This window comes from Anoplophora glabripennis, unplaced genomic scaffold (assembly GCF_000390285.2).
Source record: "Anoplophora glabripennis isolate ALB-LARVAE unplaced genomic scaffold, Agla_2.0 scaffold36, whole genome shotgun sequence".
NCBI lineage: Eukaryota > Metazoa > Arthropoda > Insecta > Coleoptera > Cerambycidae > Anoplophora > Anoplophora glabripennis.
In genome coordinates this window covers 466,362-483,369 of record NW_019416310.1, presented here as the reverse complement: position 1 = coordinate 483,369, position 17,008 = coordinate 466,362, and the positions used below count along the sequence as shown (strand labels likewise).

Genomic DNA, 17,008 nt, shown 5'->3' with positions numbered 1-17,008 from the left:
TTTATTATTGCCATCAACTCTTCTCTTGTATAAACCGGAGTTGAATACACCAATTCTTTTAGGTAACCCCACAAAAAGAAGTCAAGGGTATTAAGATCTGGTGACCTAGGTGCCCATAAGTGTGCTCCGACTCGCCCAATCCACCAAATGTTGCATTGAGGTAATTTCTAATTTCACGACTGAAGTGGGGCGGTGTCCCATCATGCATGAAATACATCTCCTGTCTTGTTTGCAATGGCACATTTTCTAGTAGTAGATCTTGTAAAAAAATCAAATATCGGGCACCGTTTAATCTATCCGGTAAGAAAAAGGGGACTATTAATTGGTTACCGATTATTCATGCCCATACATTAACTATGAATCTTTGCTGGTGTTTGCCTTGAATGACTAAATGAGAGTTTTCATGCAACAAAATAATCTTAAAAGAATAAGGAAGTGCATTGAACTAGATGGAGGACATATCGAGCATTTACTGAAGTAACCTGCTCTGCAGCTCTGTCAAAGTTGCGTAAATTTTATAACATAATTTCGACCGTCCTTGTATAATAAAAAATATTTGATTCAATTTTAAATGTACAAAGATACATATGAATGAGTAGCTTTTATCCCCCTAATTTCAAGTTAATCAAAGTAACCCTTTAGACATTATGGGCAATATTCATTTTTCAACTTCTTACTTTGAGTGACAATAACTCCTCAACAATGGCACCTAGGTAAAAAGTTTATATGAAGTTCTAGCACTCGTTTGACCTGCTCTATATAACCCTTTATTTTTTCCCCGTAGTTACCGGACACCCTGTATAATAATTAGCCAGAATGATGTAGGTACAATGTATAAACCAAAACCTACATATACCTATACATATATTGAAATTACGTATCTTTTATTGTGCGAAGATATGCATGTAGCTTCTTCGACTTTTTAGAAACTAGATTTTACAGGAAACAATATGCGTTATTTATCATACAGTGTGTCCACGGATTAAGTTGAAATGAGGGAAAATTTAACTATTCTTCAATTTATGTATAAAAGTCAAATGTACAGAAATGTAGTGTTACGTCATCCAACATATACAGGGTGTTTCCTATTAAAAGATGATCAGAACGATAGTGGCTAATTTTATCCTTGGCGATCAATACTACATTATGCTAATTAAAAAATATTTATTTATTTTCAAACATTTAACATGTACAGGGTGCTCCTAGAGCATCTTACTCGTGGGCATTATTTCAGAAAATTTTTGAGCAGATTTTGCCACTTTATGGAACAAATTTGTTTACAAAATAATCTTCATCATATTTTTATTTATTAAAAATTATGTACGTTTCGACCCGAATAAAAAAATAGCCTAGATAAAGTACCTTTTTTGTGTACGCTAGCAAAACATATTACTGTGAAAAGTTGTTTTAAAAAATGTGTTCACATATTCCACTTGTTTGCGAGTTTTCAATTTTTTCACACTGCGTAAATGCCATGTTTGGGTAGAAGTTGGGAAAAATTTTATTAGACATTGTTTAGAATTAAAGTGTGTGTTAAATTTTATTGTTGTGAAAGAGTATTTTTTATTTTATGTGCTGTTTAAATGACATTGAGTTCTAAGGATAAAATCAACCACTATATTTCATATCATTTCTTTATGGAGGACAGCCCACAAATGTTTACTTAAAACTACGTTTTTGTACATTTAATAAAAATTTGAAAAATCAAAATGTTCCTTCTCTTCAACTCCATCCGTGGACACACTGTATGTATACATATTTTCCTCCTTTGCCACGTTTTTCTGAACGCCTCTACCATCACGGCAATAACAATAGTGGCCTGGATTTCAGCGGTCACTATGTACACATTCTGAATCAGGTCTCGCCAAATATTTCAAATTTATGAGCGACGAAATACTTGAAACTTGAAACATGTACATTTTTTCCTATGCCCCACCCGCCTGTTCTCACCTGTCTTCACCAACGTCCCCTTCCAGGTAAGTACCATTATAATTTCCGTTTTACAAGTTCAAGACCAAGACCGCAAGACTGTCGTCGGTTCAGTCTACTGGCACAAATTAATACCGCTATAAACATCTCAAGAATATTAATGCTGGAAGAGCGTTCAGTTTATACTTAGTGCCTCAACGAAGAACAGTGTTATGGTTTCGAAAATGTGGTCAGAAGAATAATGTGGAAGTTTTAATAAACACCCAACTCACAAGAGTGTTTTTATAGATAGTAAGTTCGTCAGTTTCCTGAATTTCTTGACAATAAAGGCACCACTTAGATCTAGGAAGATGTCACGAAAAAACACGATACTAATTGCGGTAAGTAGACTCGTCAACATCTCACGTATAAAGCATCTTTAATGTTATGAAAAGCTGCTCTGTACACTTTACATGGTAATTATGTAATTATCTTAACTGAAAAGTACTTCCGGATTGTTACGAGTACGTTCCCACTGAATTTTGGAAACCTAAATCCACCGATAATCAAAAATTATTACCCTGCGAAGCCCACATAAAGTGCTCAAGAACAGTTATGACGAGGTCAATGATCAGGTATCGCCATATACCTGAATAACAACAGGTGGTCAGTAATACCCATTTGATAGCTGGTATGGAGTCTGTGTCGCTGGAAGACGGATTTTTAACAATAAACTGCTATATTGACTAATCCAGCGTTGATCATATAACTTTTTATATATATTAGTCACGAAATGGCACATATTTTTTAATGAGGTTAAAGACTGAGGAAACGGTACTTTAAATCCAATGCAGTGAGTAAACCCAATCTCTTCTGCGACAACGTGAAGTATTGGAATAACCAGTCGTCGCTACAGCAAATAGGAACAATTTCCATATAGTTTGTCGATAATTGAAATTTCAGCTGAAGGTTTATCAAATAAAAATTTTTGCCTTATTTTCTTGAAACAAACTGATAATAAGTATTACCAATTTTTTATTTTTTAAATATTAAAAATATTAACTAACACTATACTTTTAAAAGAACACTGTATATTTTGTGCAGACGTAGGTTCAACGTTTTTATAGAAATGGTCAAACGAAAATATATAATATAAAATTGAAATACAGGGTGATTCAAAAAGGTGTTGCCAAACTTGAGGGGGTTATAGAGAACATTGCGGAAGAAAATGTGAAACACTAAATTAGGTACGATCATTTGTTACGTGACAACTCTGTTCATTTGTTTCAATACTACTATTCCTCACACTGTCATTCAGATGACATTGCATGGCTAGATTAGATGCGTGCAATAGAGCTTTTATCACACAGTTGTGGATAAAATCAATTTTTACCAACATCGTGTAAGACATGTAATTGGCAAACACTTACATAAACGTGTTTATTTTGTTACAAATCATTTTTTGCGTTATCCTTAATAAAAATTACTTAAATATTAAGATCTCTTGGTGTTAACGAGATAATATAACGTTTTTGGGCAAAAATTTCTCCAGGGCCAAAACGGCTTATTTCCGACTATTTATATGGAAAAAATTTCCTACCACAATCTCCTCTATATCACCCTCGAGTTTGGCATAACCTTTTTGAAACATCCTGTATAAACAATTAGGGCAAGTACTCCCCTATATTTGTTATTGTAATCTTTGTAATAAATTTCAATTTTTGTTAAGTGCAATTTTAAATAAACAATTCTTTTCCCTCAAAATGATGTTTAGTTTTACCTAACTGAACATAATTACACTGAGAAAATGCTAAAGTTAGATATTTTACTGCAAACATTAAACCTATAGCAAGTTATCGATTCGAAAATGAAAAGAAAAATCGAAAACTGAAAATTTTAAATCTAACCTATTATTATTACTTTGTCTCTCAATGTTTAAGTGAAATATCGAACAAAATGTAAAAAGTGACGAAAACGTATTATAGAAAACAGATAGATCGAGTATTAGTTGATTTCTGTGTGTGTGTATTATACAGGGTGTCCCGAAATTCATGCAACAAAATTTGGTCAGAGGTTCTTAAGACAAATTTAGGGGACACGTATTTTCTATTTTTGCCAAGTGGGGGCACTTTTTCGGAGTTACAGCCCCCTGAAGTCCGCCTCTAAGAATATTTTTTTTTTATATCTCAGTACGAGAATGACTAAATTTGGTACACAGGGGTTTTATGACATGTGGAATCTGATGGTACTACGTTTTTTGGCGGGGAACCCCCTTAAGACAATTTCGTGGGCCCTCTTGTCTTTGGAGCTAAAAAAATTTGGTCGCCTATTTAAATTTCTTAAAAATTATCAGTCCATTAGAAAGCCATTAAATTTAGAAACTTTTTGTCCCTTTATAGTTTTTTCGTAAAACGCAATGTTTTCGAGAAAAATGTCAAAATGTGATCGAATACATATCGTGATTCGCCATTTTCCTCAAAAACATTGCGTTTTACGAAAAAAATATCAAGAGACAAAAAAGTTTCTAAATTCAATGGCTTTCTAGCTAACTAATAATTTAAGAAAAAAATCAAATTTGCGACCAAATTTTTCTGGTTCCAAAGACAAGGGGGCCCACGAAAAAGTGTCTTAAGGGGGTTCCTCGCCAAAAAGCGTAGCACTGTGAGATTCCACATGTCATAAAATCCCTGTGTACCAAATTTAGTGATTCTCGTACAACATGGTTTTGAGATATAAAAAATACTTATTAGGGGCAAATTTCAGGGGGCTGTAACTTCGAAAGAGGGGGCCAGTTGGCAAAAGGAAAAAATACGGGTCCTCTAAATTTGTCTTAAGAATCTATGACCAAATTTTGTTGCATGAATTTCGGAACACCCTGTATTATGGGACAAATTAATTTTTAGTTGTTTTGTTTTATAAATATTGTAATCTATATCAAACGATTTTCTTATATTTATAAATTTTATTTTTCTTACTTACAAAAGGAGTTTTATTTTTTTTATTACTATTGTTATAAAATTATTTATGTATTAATAATACATTTCATCTTCCTGGGACAATTATTTGAAATTATACTTCTTGAAGCCAGCATAAACTAGAGTCTGTCAATCGTAGATCTTTTCAAATTAAAGCTTCGAAATCAGTCGGCGTCATTCTCAAAAAGTCCTTGGACATCCAGCATCATCTTCTGTCGTCATTTCTCGTAAAATATTCTGAGGTTGTTGTACTCCATCTCGAGGAATGTCATCCTCGTCTTTTACTTCTTCTTAAATGCAAAAATATGTAATCTGTAAAAGTCCACTTTGGAATATATTCTTTGACACTGATCAGAATGAATTTTCTTGTGTGGACAGACTATTTCTACTCATAAACTTTTGTTCGCGGATAAGCAAGAAATTTTAATTGGCTTTTATTTACGGAAAATGTTTTTGAATCGGGTATTTGTTCAAAAATATTTGTATGTGAGCATTGTCTGAGGATCTTTCTGATTAGGCAAAAGTTAGTTTGTAAAATCAACCCTTTTTTGAGTATAACAGAAATCCCTATTAATATTGAACACTGCATAATTTTTGCCACTCTGATGTCATCTTTAGGGTACTTCCTGTTGCAGTAAGTACGTAATATTGGTATGATGTCAAAGATAGAAGAAATCCATTGGGTTTACATTAGGAAAACGAGATGGTTTTTGAGGTTCCTTATCCACTATTTTCATTTCCCAATTATTATTAAATTTTTCCTTACAGAATTTTCAATTTAAAAGTTTTCATTCAACATCCAGTATTTCATTAATAATACTCCGGTAGGTACCTTTATTAGTTGTTCCTCTTAATTTATTTGTTTACATATACCATTCGTAATGAAGATACGAAATATTAATAAAACTGCAGTAATCAGAGCAAAATAAGTATATGAAACACCAAGCGTCACTCATCATAATTAGGTGTATTCTTCGACAGAAAACGAAACTGATGAAATCTAGGTTTCTCGTATACAAAACGAAAACAAGACTTCGATATTAAACTCAAGTTATGTAATATTCACGATAATAAATATTTTAATGCAACGTCTTCTCTCGATAGGTATTTACACCCATAAATATCTGATTCATAAATCAAAATCACACTTCCACTTCTACATTTACATTCGATACTACTTGTTTATTTGATACATGATATGTCTATGACTTATTAATGGGTTTTGATGTAGGCTCATCTAGACCAGACTAGACTAATTAAACAAATGTTGTTCCGTAATACAAGAATGTGAAACGGTATTATACCTACCTACTGGTTAAATAAGGAATGAAAGTATTGTCGGCTTGTGTTATTTCATTAACCTAATAATCTAACCCAGATCGTGATTGCAGCTAAAAAAAATCGTCAGCCAATCTTATAGAGAATTGATTCATCTTTACAAAAAAAACAAACTTGAGATATTGGAAAATAGTAAGCAAACGTTAATAGCTTTTGATTTATTCTTGAAATTTTTATATTCCTCGGAAAAAGGATATTCCAAAAGTTCAAATCAATGGTATAATTACTAAATCCATCTCTAGTGGATGATGCCAAGGAGGTACTTTTGTTTAACTATCAACTTCCCTTCTCCAGAAAAAGACATACTTGTTAACAATCCACCGGAAATGAATTTACAGTGTCAAGTATATGTTTTTACTGTTGAATCCATCAGACGGAACCATTCTAATGCTCTCTTTAATCATTATAGTTCATATAATTTACTTAACTGTATTTCATCGTGCGAAAAAATTATAAAGGTTCTCACATATGCGAATTTATAAATTCACTTGTTTCCTTTGCATTCCTGATAATTATATCTCACGTATTCTAGCACAAAGTCCTGCAACTTCTATCATTTTTAAACTGACTGAATATAATGTAATTTTAATCTTACGGAAACATTATATTATAACCATAAATGGCTAATACCGGTCGCAGTATGACATAAAGTTATACATTTTCAATTATATTTATTACCAAAGAAACTATTAAAGTCACGAAGGTTCACGTATAATCGTATATCATCCTAGATATTATTAGTTGATTAAAATTAACTTGTTTTAGTTACCTACTTTGAAATTACTACTTGCATAAAAAACTATATATAAATAAATGAAGATAATAACTCAAGCTAAACGAGTATACATCACTTATATTTCATGTTAAAGAATGATCAATTACTGAGTTGAAAATAATACCTAATAGTGGAAAAAGTTGACTGAGTAACTGTTTATTTATTTTTTAAATACGAACGTGATTATCTGTTTTCATTTGCACCTGAACGTTTATAAATTTGTCACAGTTCGTTCATTGTTGAAATTTTTTTATCACATCGTGTTTTCCAATTACATTTCTTAGTCGAATTCTTCTTTTTTCTGTATAATATTAAAAATGTCACGCAAGTGTGTCTTATAGGTAATACAAATTTATTGCTGTATGCTTCCCTACTTAAAGCGACTGCTCTTAGAGAACAATTTCGCAAACGTGTAAAAATAAAATTTGTATATCTATTTACTTCTGTTTTTTATATAAAATATCACACATAATACATAGATTTAATGGGTCTATCTCTAATAGTAAGCGAGATAATGGTCAAATGCTTGTCATATCAATATTTAATCTTTTAGCCACATCTTCCTTACTATAAGAGGTAGACCAATCAAACCTGACATCACTGTAATAGTAATAAATTAGAAGCTTTATGCAAACGTGTAAAAATACAGGGTGTTTGTCAATAAGTGCGAAACACAGTGTTTAAATTTTAATTTTTTATTTATTTTTATTAATTATTTCAAACAGTTTTAAAGATATCGACTGGAAATTTGAAAAGCGCTTTGAAGGGATAAATGTGCATTGTTTAGAGTGATCCGAATATTTCTACTGGCACCAGTGGCATTCGTGCGAGAATGACACAACCTTTTAAAAAAAATGGTACTCCACTGACTTTTTCCCGTTTTTGATATTTTTTTAGAAATCCCCCATCAATTCTGAATTAAATTGATCCCTTCAATTTTTTTCGTAGGATGCACCGTTTTTGAGGAAAAAAATAAAACATATTTTATTGCAAGTTGTGTATTTTTAATTTCTGGATACATTATCTAGCAGGTTGCTGTAAATACTATTTCTAAATAAAATACAACCATCAAATTTCGAGTCGATATCTTTAAAACTCTTTGAAATAATCAATAAAAGTAAATAAAAAATTAAAATTTAAACACTCTGTACCTCGGAAACAAAGCATATTTCAGCCTACGTTTATATGAACTTTTTTTTACAAAATAACTTCGGCAACCACCCCCTAATCTATTTCGCACTTATTTACAAACACCCTGTATATAGTTTTTAACTAATGATACTGTGGGAAACAACTACTCCGCGGACTACAAGCCCTGTCCAGCACTGAAGATATCTATTAAATGGCTAAAATCATTCGTCAGGAGATATACCGGCTTCGAACTTACTGCTTCCCATCAATATGCCACAGGTGATTCGAAAAATATAAAAAAAAAAGCTAAATAAAGCTTATTTATTTGATTTGATACAAAATTTTGACTATATATTCTGTAAAATTCACACTTTTTTATTTAACATTTTTTCTTCAAAAATAACGACTATTTTGTACAGATTTAATTTCTTTCCTATTTTCTATTAAAACAGTCAAACATATTTCAAAAAGAACATCATTTCTAGTTTCCAAAAAGCAGATTGTTTTTCGAAAGGTTAACTAATTACGTGTATTTTTTGTATTTGTCTGCTTTTTCCAAAGTGAGATTTTTGGCTAAAGAAATATGATTTTATAATTTTTTTTATGTAGTAAAATACTTAAATAAACAGAGGATGACTGTAGGTGAGGTACAAAATATAGGAAAACACGCTGTACATACTTATTCATTACAGTAAATATCAATATTTTTATGGCCAGTAAAACAGTCTCCATACCACCACACGTATTTACATATTCAAGATTATTATTGTAATTAACGTAATGGTTTAGGAGAAATTATGGAAAAGCGCTGTATAATAAATTAAAATGAAACTTGATCTATTTAGAGAATTGGTAAAACTGTGCAAGTTCGAGCTATTCACATACACACACATTATTTGAAGTAGAAGTTGTAAACATAATATTTAGAGAAAAAATACTCCTTATTCTCTCAAAACAATTATTGAAGTTTGACGTGAGGTACCTGTAGATTAAATATGAAATATATGTAAGCCTTTTTCTGCATATATAAACTTTACTTGATTTGAAACAGTGAAAAAGTTTCTTTCGTGATTTTGGCGTATGCGCGGGTTACAAATGTTGAAAAACATAAAACTCTTTAAATATGTACATAGATTAAAAACCATTAATTTAGTTAAAGGCGCTATACTATACACGGTGTTAATGATAAGTTTGCCTATACATAAAGACGCTATTAATAATAATTAAACAATTCCATTAAATTCAGGTATTGGACATTATTATATAATTTTGTATTTGTTCATTTAAAAAATCAAAATCTCAACTATAGCCTAATCCAAAAGCCTTCTTATTCTTTCAATGCACATTTTATTGCTGTAATCTTCAACGATGTATTAAAAAAACCCTGTGTAAGTATCAGCAAGCTCAATTTTTTTTAACCTCTAGCCCAATGCTAACTCTAATTAAAACTAAAGTATATTTACCTACTTCAACTCTGATTATACTAATTGTAAAAGTTGTACTTGAATTTAATTTTGGAAATAAAAGGTTGAATACTATTGCCCTAGAGGTATCCACAAGATGTCATTATAGTTTCAAATTTTTTTCTATAACTTAAATTCCAAAACAAGTTATATAATAATTGGAATAGTTTTTTTCATGGATAAACGCTTTTAAAAAGTAACCCTATAGCGCTTCTCTGTGCAAGAGTAGGATATGTTTTTTTAGGGGAAGGAAGATTTTTCACTATTTTTTTTAAATTCGAATTTTTAGAATTTTGTCACAAACGACAATTTTTAACAAAAAATACTCTTGTAAAAGTTCGTAAAATTGATAGTCTTGAGATAATTGTGGTTAAAAAATGTTCAAGATTTTGCGTGTGTCAAAAAATTATTGTATATTGTATATTGTATTGTATATTGTATATAACTATTGTTCCTTAGCTCTTTTCTTTGATTCATGTTTTCGGAATTGTAACGCGTTACGATCCGATGGAAACCAATCAGGTTGCTAGATTTTGGATCGTAACGCGTTGTGATTCTGAAATCATGAATACAAGAAAAGAGCTGTAATCTGCTATTTTACGGATGTATAAGTAGTACATTTAATGTGTTAGAGAAAGAAAATTAAACCTACGCAAATGTGGAATCAAACATTTTTTTAAGCCACGCCATAGGTAATTATTTTCATCGGTTGAATACGTCAATGAAGTCTGATCAAATTCATTATTAACACCCCGCATACACTTCGCAGAGAAAATGACCTTTGAAATTGGGGTTAATTTTTAGTGGTGTCTTAATTTTGATATACGAAGCGTATCTATATCGGAACGGAAAAAGATAATTCTTTAATTTTTTCTTTCAGGTCACAACAGTAGTATGCACAATAATAAATACGACGTTAGCGAAAATCCCCACAAAATGTGAAGGCGGAGGAGGGCTGAAATATCTATGGGGTGATGCACTAATGGACAGCCCAAACTGTGTGGGTCCAGACAATATGCCATATCCAACGTAAGTCAAAGTCAGATATCAGTTAGAACCAGATGTTTTGCCATCAATCATTATTCAAATAATTACTTGTGTGTTTTAAGATCATTTTCAGTTTATTTTCCTTATGAAGTGCATCTTTTAGAAAGGCATACGACCAAAAAACGAAACAGCAGTTATGATAGTGGACATTCTCATGTTATAGGACACAAAAAAGAAATAAAACATAACATAAATTACAGTACTTTGTCTCTCGTTCAGCACCTGTTAAATCAAGTAAATGAACCACATGTGTGTGTTAATGATAATGATAGATGAGTGAAATATGACCCACTAAACTGAAACTGATTTAGTTCTGCTTTGCTTATTTCAGAAGTTGCATTACCAGTAACAAACCAGGTCTGAACTCATAATAAAAGTAAAATCAACATGACACCCTTTTTATTTTCCTATTTCAGATTTAATAAAAAAGAGAGAAAAAATATGTGAAGTTCTTATGATCCATGACTAGCAGTGTTTGTTCATATTTAAAAATTTAACAATAAATAATTGTGAAAAATGGGATGTTAGTATCAAATTAAAATTTAAATAGTTCTCTTTATGGGACAAGAAATCATTTCCTAAAAAAAACCGACTGCGTCGATGTAACAATGTTGTTTTTTTTTTAATAATCATTGAGAGCATTGCAAACATTCTGCTCTGCATGGCAGTAATATTGGATATTTTCAACGTGTATAGCGAACATAGCTAGCAAGCGCTCTGTGTAGATCTAGCATTAAATGGGCGTGGCCAGACAAAATGCGTACGATATATTACTACTATATCGTACGCATTCTATATACTATGTTCGCGATAACAGATACGTAGCTAATATAGCGCTGAGTGTGGCCTTAAATTAATGTTGTCTTCATGTACTTAACACGCCTCAATATGTCTTAGTGCAGCCATTGAAAGATCCTTCAGAGGATCCAGCCCGTGGATGGGAAGTGCACGAACAGGACGATCTCAAAGGACGATAGATCCTTTCCTTACGAGGAAAGCGTTGCTGGGAGCTTACGAACATAGTACAGGACATGAACCTGTTATAAGCAGACAAGGTAAGAGCTCTTTTTGTGGATTGTTGTAAAATATGACACTATGGTAGATTTATTACATAGCTTTATTATTAAGAGACAAAGTTAACTGAAATATTTATATTTATATTTATTCTATTAAGTAAAAACAAGATTTCTGTATCTGTTAAACAGGGGCAACTGTAGTTTGTTCTATAAAAGGGTCACAGCCTACTTTTCAGAAAAAATGTAAATACCTACATAATTTTTTGGTTATAAATTATGATATTTAAAGAAACGTTAACTTCAATTTTAGCAGCATATTTTTACTTTTTATACCTTGAAGCCAGTCCTGGTTTTAAAATAATAACTAATAACGAGTATAAAACAAGAAAATATATGCTTAAGCTTATGGGTAAAGTTTAAAGTAACAGAACATGGTAATATTCTCATCGTCAATCGTGTAATCATCACATTGTTCAGAGGATGTTAAACTGACAGTGCCCATTACTTCACTAATTATATACAGTTACATTATATTTTTATTGCTACTTGAAAGAAATTTTCCATGGACTACTTTTTCTAATGTTAAAATATTCACACAATGGAACAATTTACAGTGTCCAGTAAAGAACGTGAGATGTTTTAAAGTAGCAGCTTCGGTCAAAATAAACTGATTTAAAACAAGTTAAGTTATTACAATTTTACTTCCTTAATTTTTTTTTATTTTACTTTTTCAAAATAACTGTCACTTTTAAAAATATTTCAATGTAATTTGGTATAGAGGGGGGGCTTTTGGGATAGCTGAATATGAATATAAGCTTATTTTTTTGCCTAAAACATACAGAATACCTCAAACAGTATTTTGTTTTTTTCTGTAATTTTCTTTGGTGGTAGAGATTTTTGAGAAAACGCACATGTTTTTTGGAACATCACTTTATTTACTCCAAAAAAGGTATACTGGCTGCATTTAGATTTAGATATTTCTTTTTTTTACAGTAAAAAAGTGATGCTTCAAAACAAACACCAAAAAATATATGTTTAAAGTATTCTTAAATACGGCACTGTTTTAGGTAAAAAGAAATATCACATTCGTAATCGGCTACCTCAAAAACTCCTCATACCAATTTCATCGAAATATCTCAAAAGCTTACGGAGTTAGGTTAAAAATAATACAAAAACATTATTTAACTTTTTAAAGAAGCAAAATTGTAGTAACGGGAACTAAATCGGTTAATTTTGACACAAAACTCTTGACGTACCTATATGTCCCGTAAAGAACGTGACATCCTGTACATACATTCGTACATATCTTATTATTTTTACGTTAACGCGGATTTTGCAGTTTATATTCTTAAATTCTAATGGTATGCGTATCTAAAAATCCCGAATTATACATATGTACATTACCTATTTAAAAAAACATTGACCAAAATTTAAGTCTGGATGAAAAGTACGTATCTACTTAAATCGTTATCTATTCATTTTAAAGTGGACACGACATTATTTATACATATACCTACTCAACTTGTCTAAGTTAAGACTGGGTTAAGGTACCTATAGCTTGTTTGTTAAGGTATGTATCTACAGCTAGACCATTTTTAAAACACTTTCTTTAGTCTAAATATGAATGGCAACAAACCTGAAAGTTATAAATGTACTCTCATTAATATTGATTTCTTTAAAATTATTGTTCCTTTTGCTTTTAGCATACAGATTATCGCACATTAAAACATTAGGGTCATTCAATAAAAGTTCAAAAACGTTCTTATTTTGTATATCTACACAAAATATTGCTCATGATTAGGTGATCCTGAAAATTTTGACTCAATCCGTTGAGCCGTTTTCAAACTACTTATATGATTTTTAAAATGCGAATATTTGTCTCAGCCGTGGCAATGCAATGACGTCACCGCATGGGACGGTCAGCCGGCTTGGCGCTACTTCCAGATGAGTTCATGCAACTACAGAATGTTTTAGCATTTGTGCATATTAAATTTAAAAAATGGAAGCAAATTTCGTAAAAGCAGATTCTTCAAATTTGCCAAAAGTAGATTTGTTAATGGTTATGGATTTCTGTAATAAAAACCACGGCTTTTGTCAGTGCTTCAGCTTCTCTTCTTTAAAGTACGTTTGTAGCGAAAATTTTTATGTTTTTGTACATTGAGAATACTATAAGACTAAGGATTTTCGTTTAATTGGACGAAACCGTTTCTGTCGCAGGTTTCAAATACAAAATTCTTATTACTACTTTTATCCCCATGGAAACTACATAAAATCTACCTAATATCTTATAAATATATTAACAATAGGTATGATATTTATTATGTATTTTTATATAAATATTTAGTACCTACAAACCTATAGGTATTTGTATAATATTCACAAAATCAATAATGGAAAACACAAGTGTATAGTGTTTCTAAAAGATACAAACGTATTTTATTACATACCTAAATTACGCAGGACGCAGGGTAGTTTTGTTGATTTCAAAGTAAGTCATTTTTCAAATAAAAGATATTAAAATAAACAAAGTAGAGACTAATAGACTATTGATTGTAGATCCGCACCACAGAATTACGCGAACATTATTATTTTGTTAGGCGTCTTCACATTAGGGAACAATACAATATTTGTAATTTTTTCTGTTCTGTGTATTGTTAACAAAATTCGGTATCGTAACGTACTCAATCGAAACTTAACAGGAATCTAAAACCCGACTACCCGACTGACTGACAACGTCTGTGCTAACAACACACGCAAGCATGCGGCATCGGTTTCCCATGCGGTGACGTCAGACCCGCCGGTTCAACGGATACTCAGCGCGCCAGTTTATGATTTTTTTTTTGGATGACTTGTAAATCGATATAAAATTCAAATTTTTTGCAGAGATCCTTAAAATTGCAATATCTTTCCGTTAAGCAAATAAAGAAAAATGCTGAATGAGCCCATTCTTATAAAAATTGTAAATATTGTTTCTCTGATTCCATTGAATATAAATAACTAAAGTTTGCGATTTGTCAATTTACGCTTGTATACATTGTATTATTGGCCGTTGTTGGTATTACCAACCTAATTAGATAATAACAGAATTGCCAATGTAATGTAGAAAAGATCCAAATTCTGAAACCAGTTCTCCAATTTTAATAATATTTTGAGGTATCCTAACGAAATGTAATTATGTTATTCATATAACCCTATTAGCTATTTTATTCTCATTTACAAAATATATTTATATCTTTATTCCTGTATAGTTTTTATTTTGTTCTTAACCAATTTTAAAATTTTTGTTTCGCAATGCAATACTTACATGCATTCACAATTATTTTAAAAGAAATGTTTTTTTAGCACGAAATGCGAATGTTTCTCCTGCCAATATGTGTGCAGGAACACCAGCAAGACTGTGCAAAACCCGATATAACACCACCGCTCCAATGTATGGTGTATCTTTAACATCAGGACAACCAGTGACAATCGTACAAAAATTTCCTGATCTGTTACAACAAGTAGTTTTCGAGGTATGGTTCTTTATTATTAGTATTTCAGTCAATGTAATAATACATTATAATATGTACAAACCAATAGACATTAAAGAGATAAACAAGTCAACCATGTTGAAAATGAGTTCTTCTTCTCTGTTCTGTGGATCTGTGGGTGCGGCGGGATTTTTAAATTTCTTCGATAAACTATTTGATGCACATTTTCTTATGAAACAGATTATTTTATTATTTAACTTCACCTTCATAACTTAACTATTTATTTACTAAAAATAACATAATTCACAAATAACAGAAAACAGATTATACAGATGTAAAGATTATACAGAAGTAAACAACCACCGCCACGTTCTAAGGAAGTAGATTGGTGATGCACGTAAAAAAATGGTTATCGATAATTATATCATGCTTTAACTGATCTGATTTGTATATATTACATTGTGGTACTAATAACAGTGCATAATATACAGGGTCGGAAAGTCCCCATGGTTCATCCGCCGTTACGTGAGAGCGATAAAGTAAGTCATAAAAATCTGTGCGATAGAGAAGGCCGGCTACAATGAAGGCGTCTCATACTCACCGCCCGTTTCACCCTTCCACAAATAAGATCCACTTCCACTTGTAATTCAGCGACCGGTGGTCATCTTTGTTTTCGTCGTTTGGTTTTTCTTTAATAGATGTCACTACTTATACAATTTCGACTTCGGTATTCCGATATGTTAATACCATCCGTTAACAGAGGGAAGCACAACGCGTAACAAAGAAAACTTTTTACAGTAGCTAGTAGATACCTCTATTTGTAAATCTAGTGACCTTGTTTCCACTACTGAGAAGTTATTCAAATGCAGTGTAGTGCTCAGCTGCATTAAAAGTTCATTTAGTTGTTATTTAAGTATACTTTTTAAAAAAACTTAAAAATCCCAAGAAATACAGCAAAATTCCCTATTTACCCAATTCCAAAAAAATCTGTAGATCTGGCATCACTCTTTCTAGGGCTGCACCTTAGACAAATTGTGTTGCCCTCTGTTAACGGATTGTATTAACTATCGGAATACGAAGTCGGAGTTATATTCGTAGTGACATCTATTACAGAAAAGCCAAACGACGAAAACAAAGATGACCACCGGTCGCTGAATTACAAGTGGAAGTGGATCTTATTTGTGGAAGGGCGAAACGAGCGGTGACTATGAGACGCATTCATTATAACCATCCTTCTCTATGGCACGGATTTCTATGACTTACTTTATCGCTCTCACGTAACGGCCGATGAACCATGGGGACTTTCCGAACCTGTATAAGTATTTTGTAATAAGAGCAATAATAAATCTATAACATATATTCTGTTTTAGGTTTGTGAAAGTTCTGAATGTGATGTAGTTAGAGGCGAATGTACGCAAACGTATGTTCCTTATTTGTTTTTGGTAATTCCTTTGGGACCTGTAACCCTTACTGGGCAAGATTATGTGCTGGTGGAGAGTGGGTGTGTATGCAGGCCAAAATACGCATCTCAAACTAATCAAGAAGCCAGTGCAATGTCTTCGATACCCAGACTATGATAGAGAGGAGAACAGTGTGAATGGAAAGTTGTATGTTAAAGTGCTACACAAATCGCAATGTGCTCATATTTATTTAACTTTGTAAGATATTTATTTTTTAATTTAAATTTTAACTGTAAGAATGTATTTATATGAAATATAAATAAAGTTTTTTTATTTTTATTTGACCAGTTTTGTAAACCTTAACATTTTAACGATAAAATTGCTACATAGTGAAGATATTAATATTAAAAATTTGTAATCTCAAAATATAAAACATTTTGTATACAGGGTGTTTTTGAATGGCGTAGCATAAATGATACCAGTGA

The 17,008-nt window shown here is 31.6% G+C and overlaps 1 protein-coding gene across 1 annotated transcript; it reads left to right on the top strand.

The window, feature by feature from the left end:
* Nucleotides 1-2,077: 2,077 nt before the first annotated feature.
* On the top strand, nucleotides 2,078-16,818 carry LOC108915779. The gene is made up of 5 exons (XM_023454032.1): nucleotides 2,078-2,309; nucleotides 10,471-10,619; nucleotides 11,535-11,692; nucleotides 14,996-15,165; nucleotides 16,494-16,818. The coding sequence occupies exons 1-5, from the start codon at nucleotides 2,280-2,282 to the stop codon at nucleotides 16,698-16,700; spliced, it is 714 nt and encodes a 237-aa protein (XP_023309800.1). The 5' UTR covers nucleotides 2,078-2,279; the 3' UTR covers nucleotides 16,701-16,818.
* The last annotated feature ends 190 nt before the right edge of the window (nucleotides 16,819-17,008 follow it).

Excerpts from the sequence above, each read along its gene's own strand:
- LOC108915779 (XM_023454032.1), top strand. The coding sequence starts at position 2,280 with ATGTCACGAAAAAACACGATACTAATTGCG. Across the intron at positions 2,310-10,470 it reads AAAACACGATACTAATTGCG|GTCACAACAGTAGTATGCAC; the intron begins GTAAGTAGACTC and ends TTTTTCTTTCAG. Across the intron at positions 11,693-14,995 it reads ACCTGTTATAAGCAGACAAG|CACGAAATGCGAATGTTTCT; the intron begins GTAAGAGCTCTT and ends ATGTTTTTTTAG.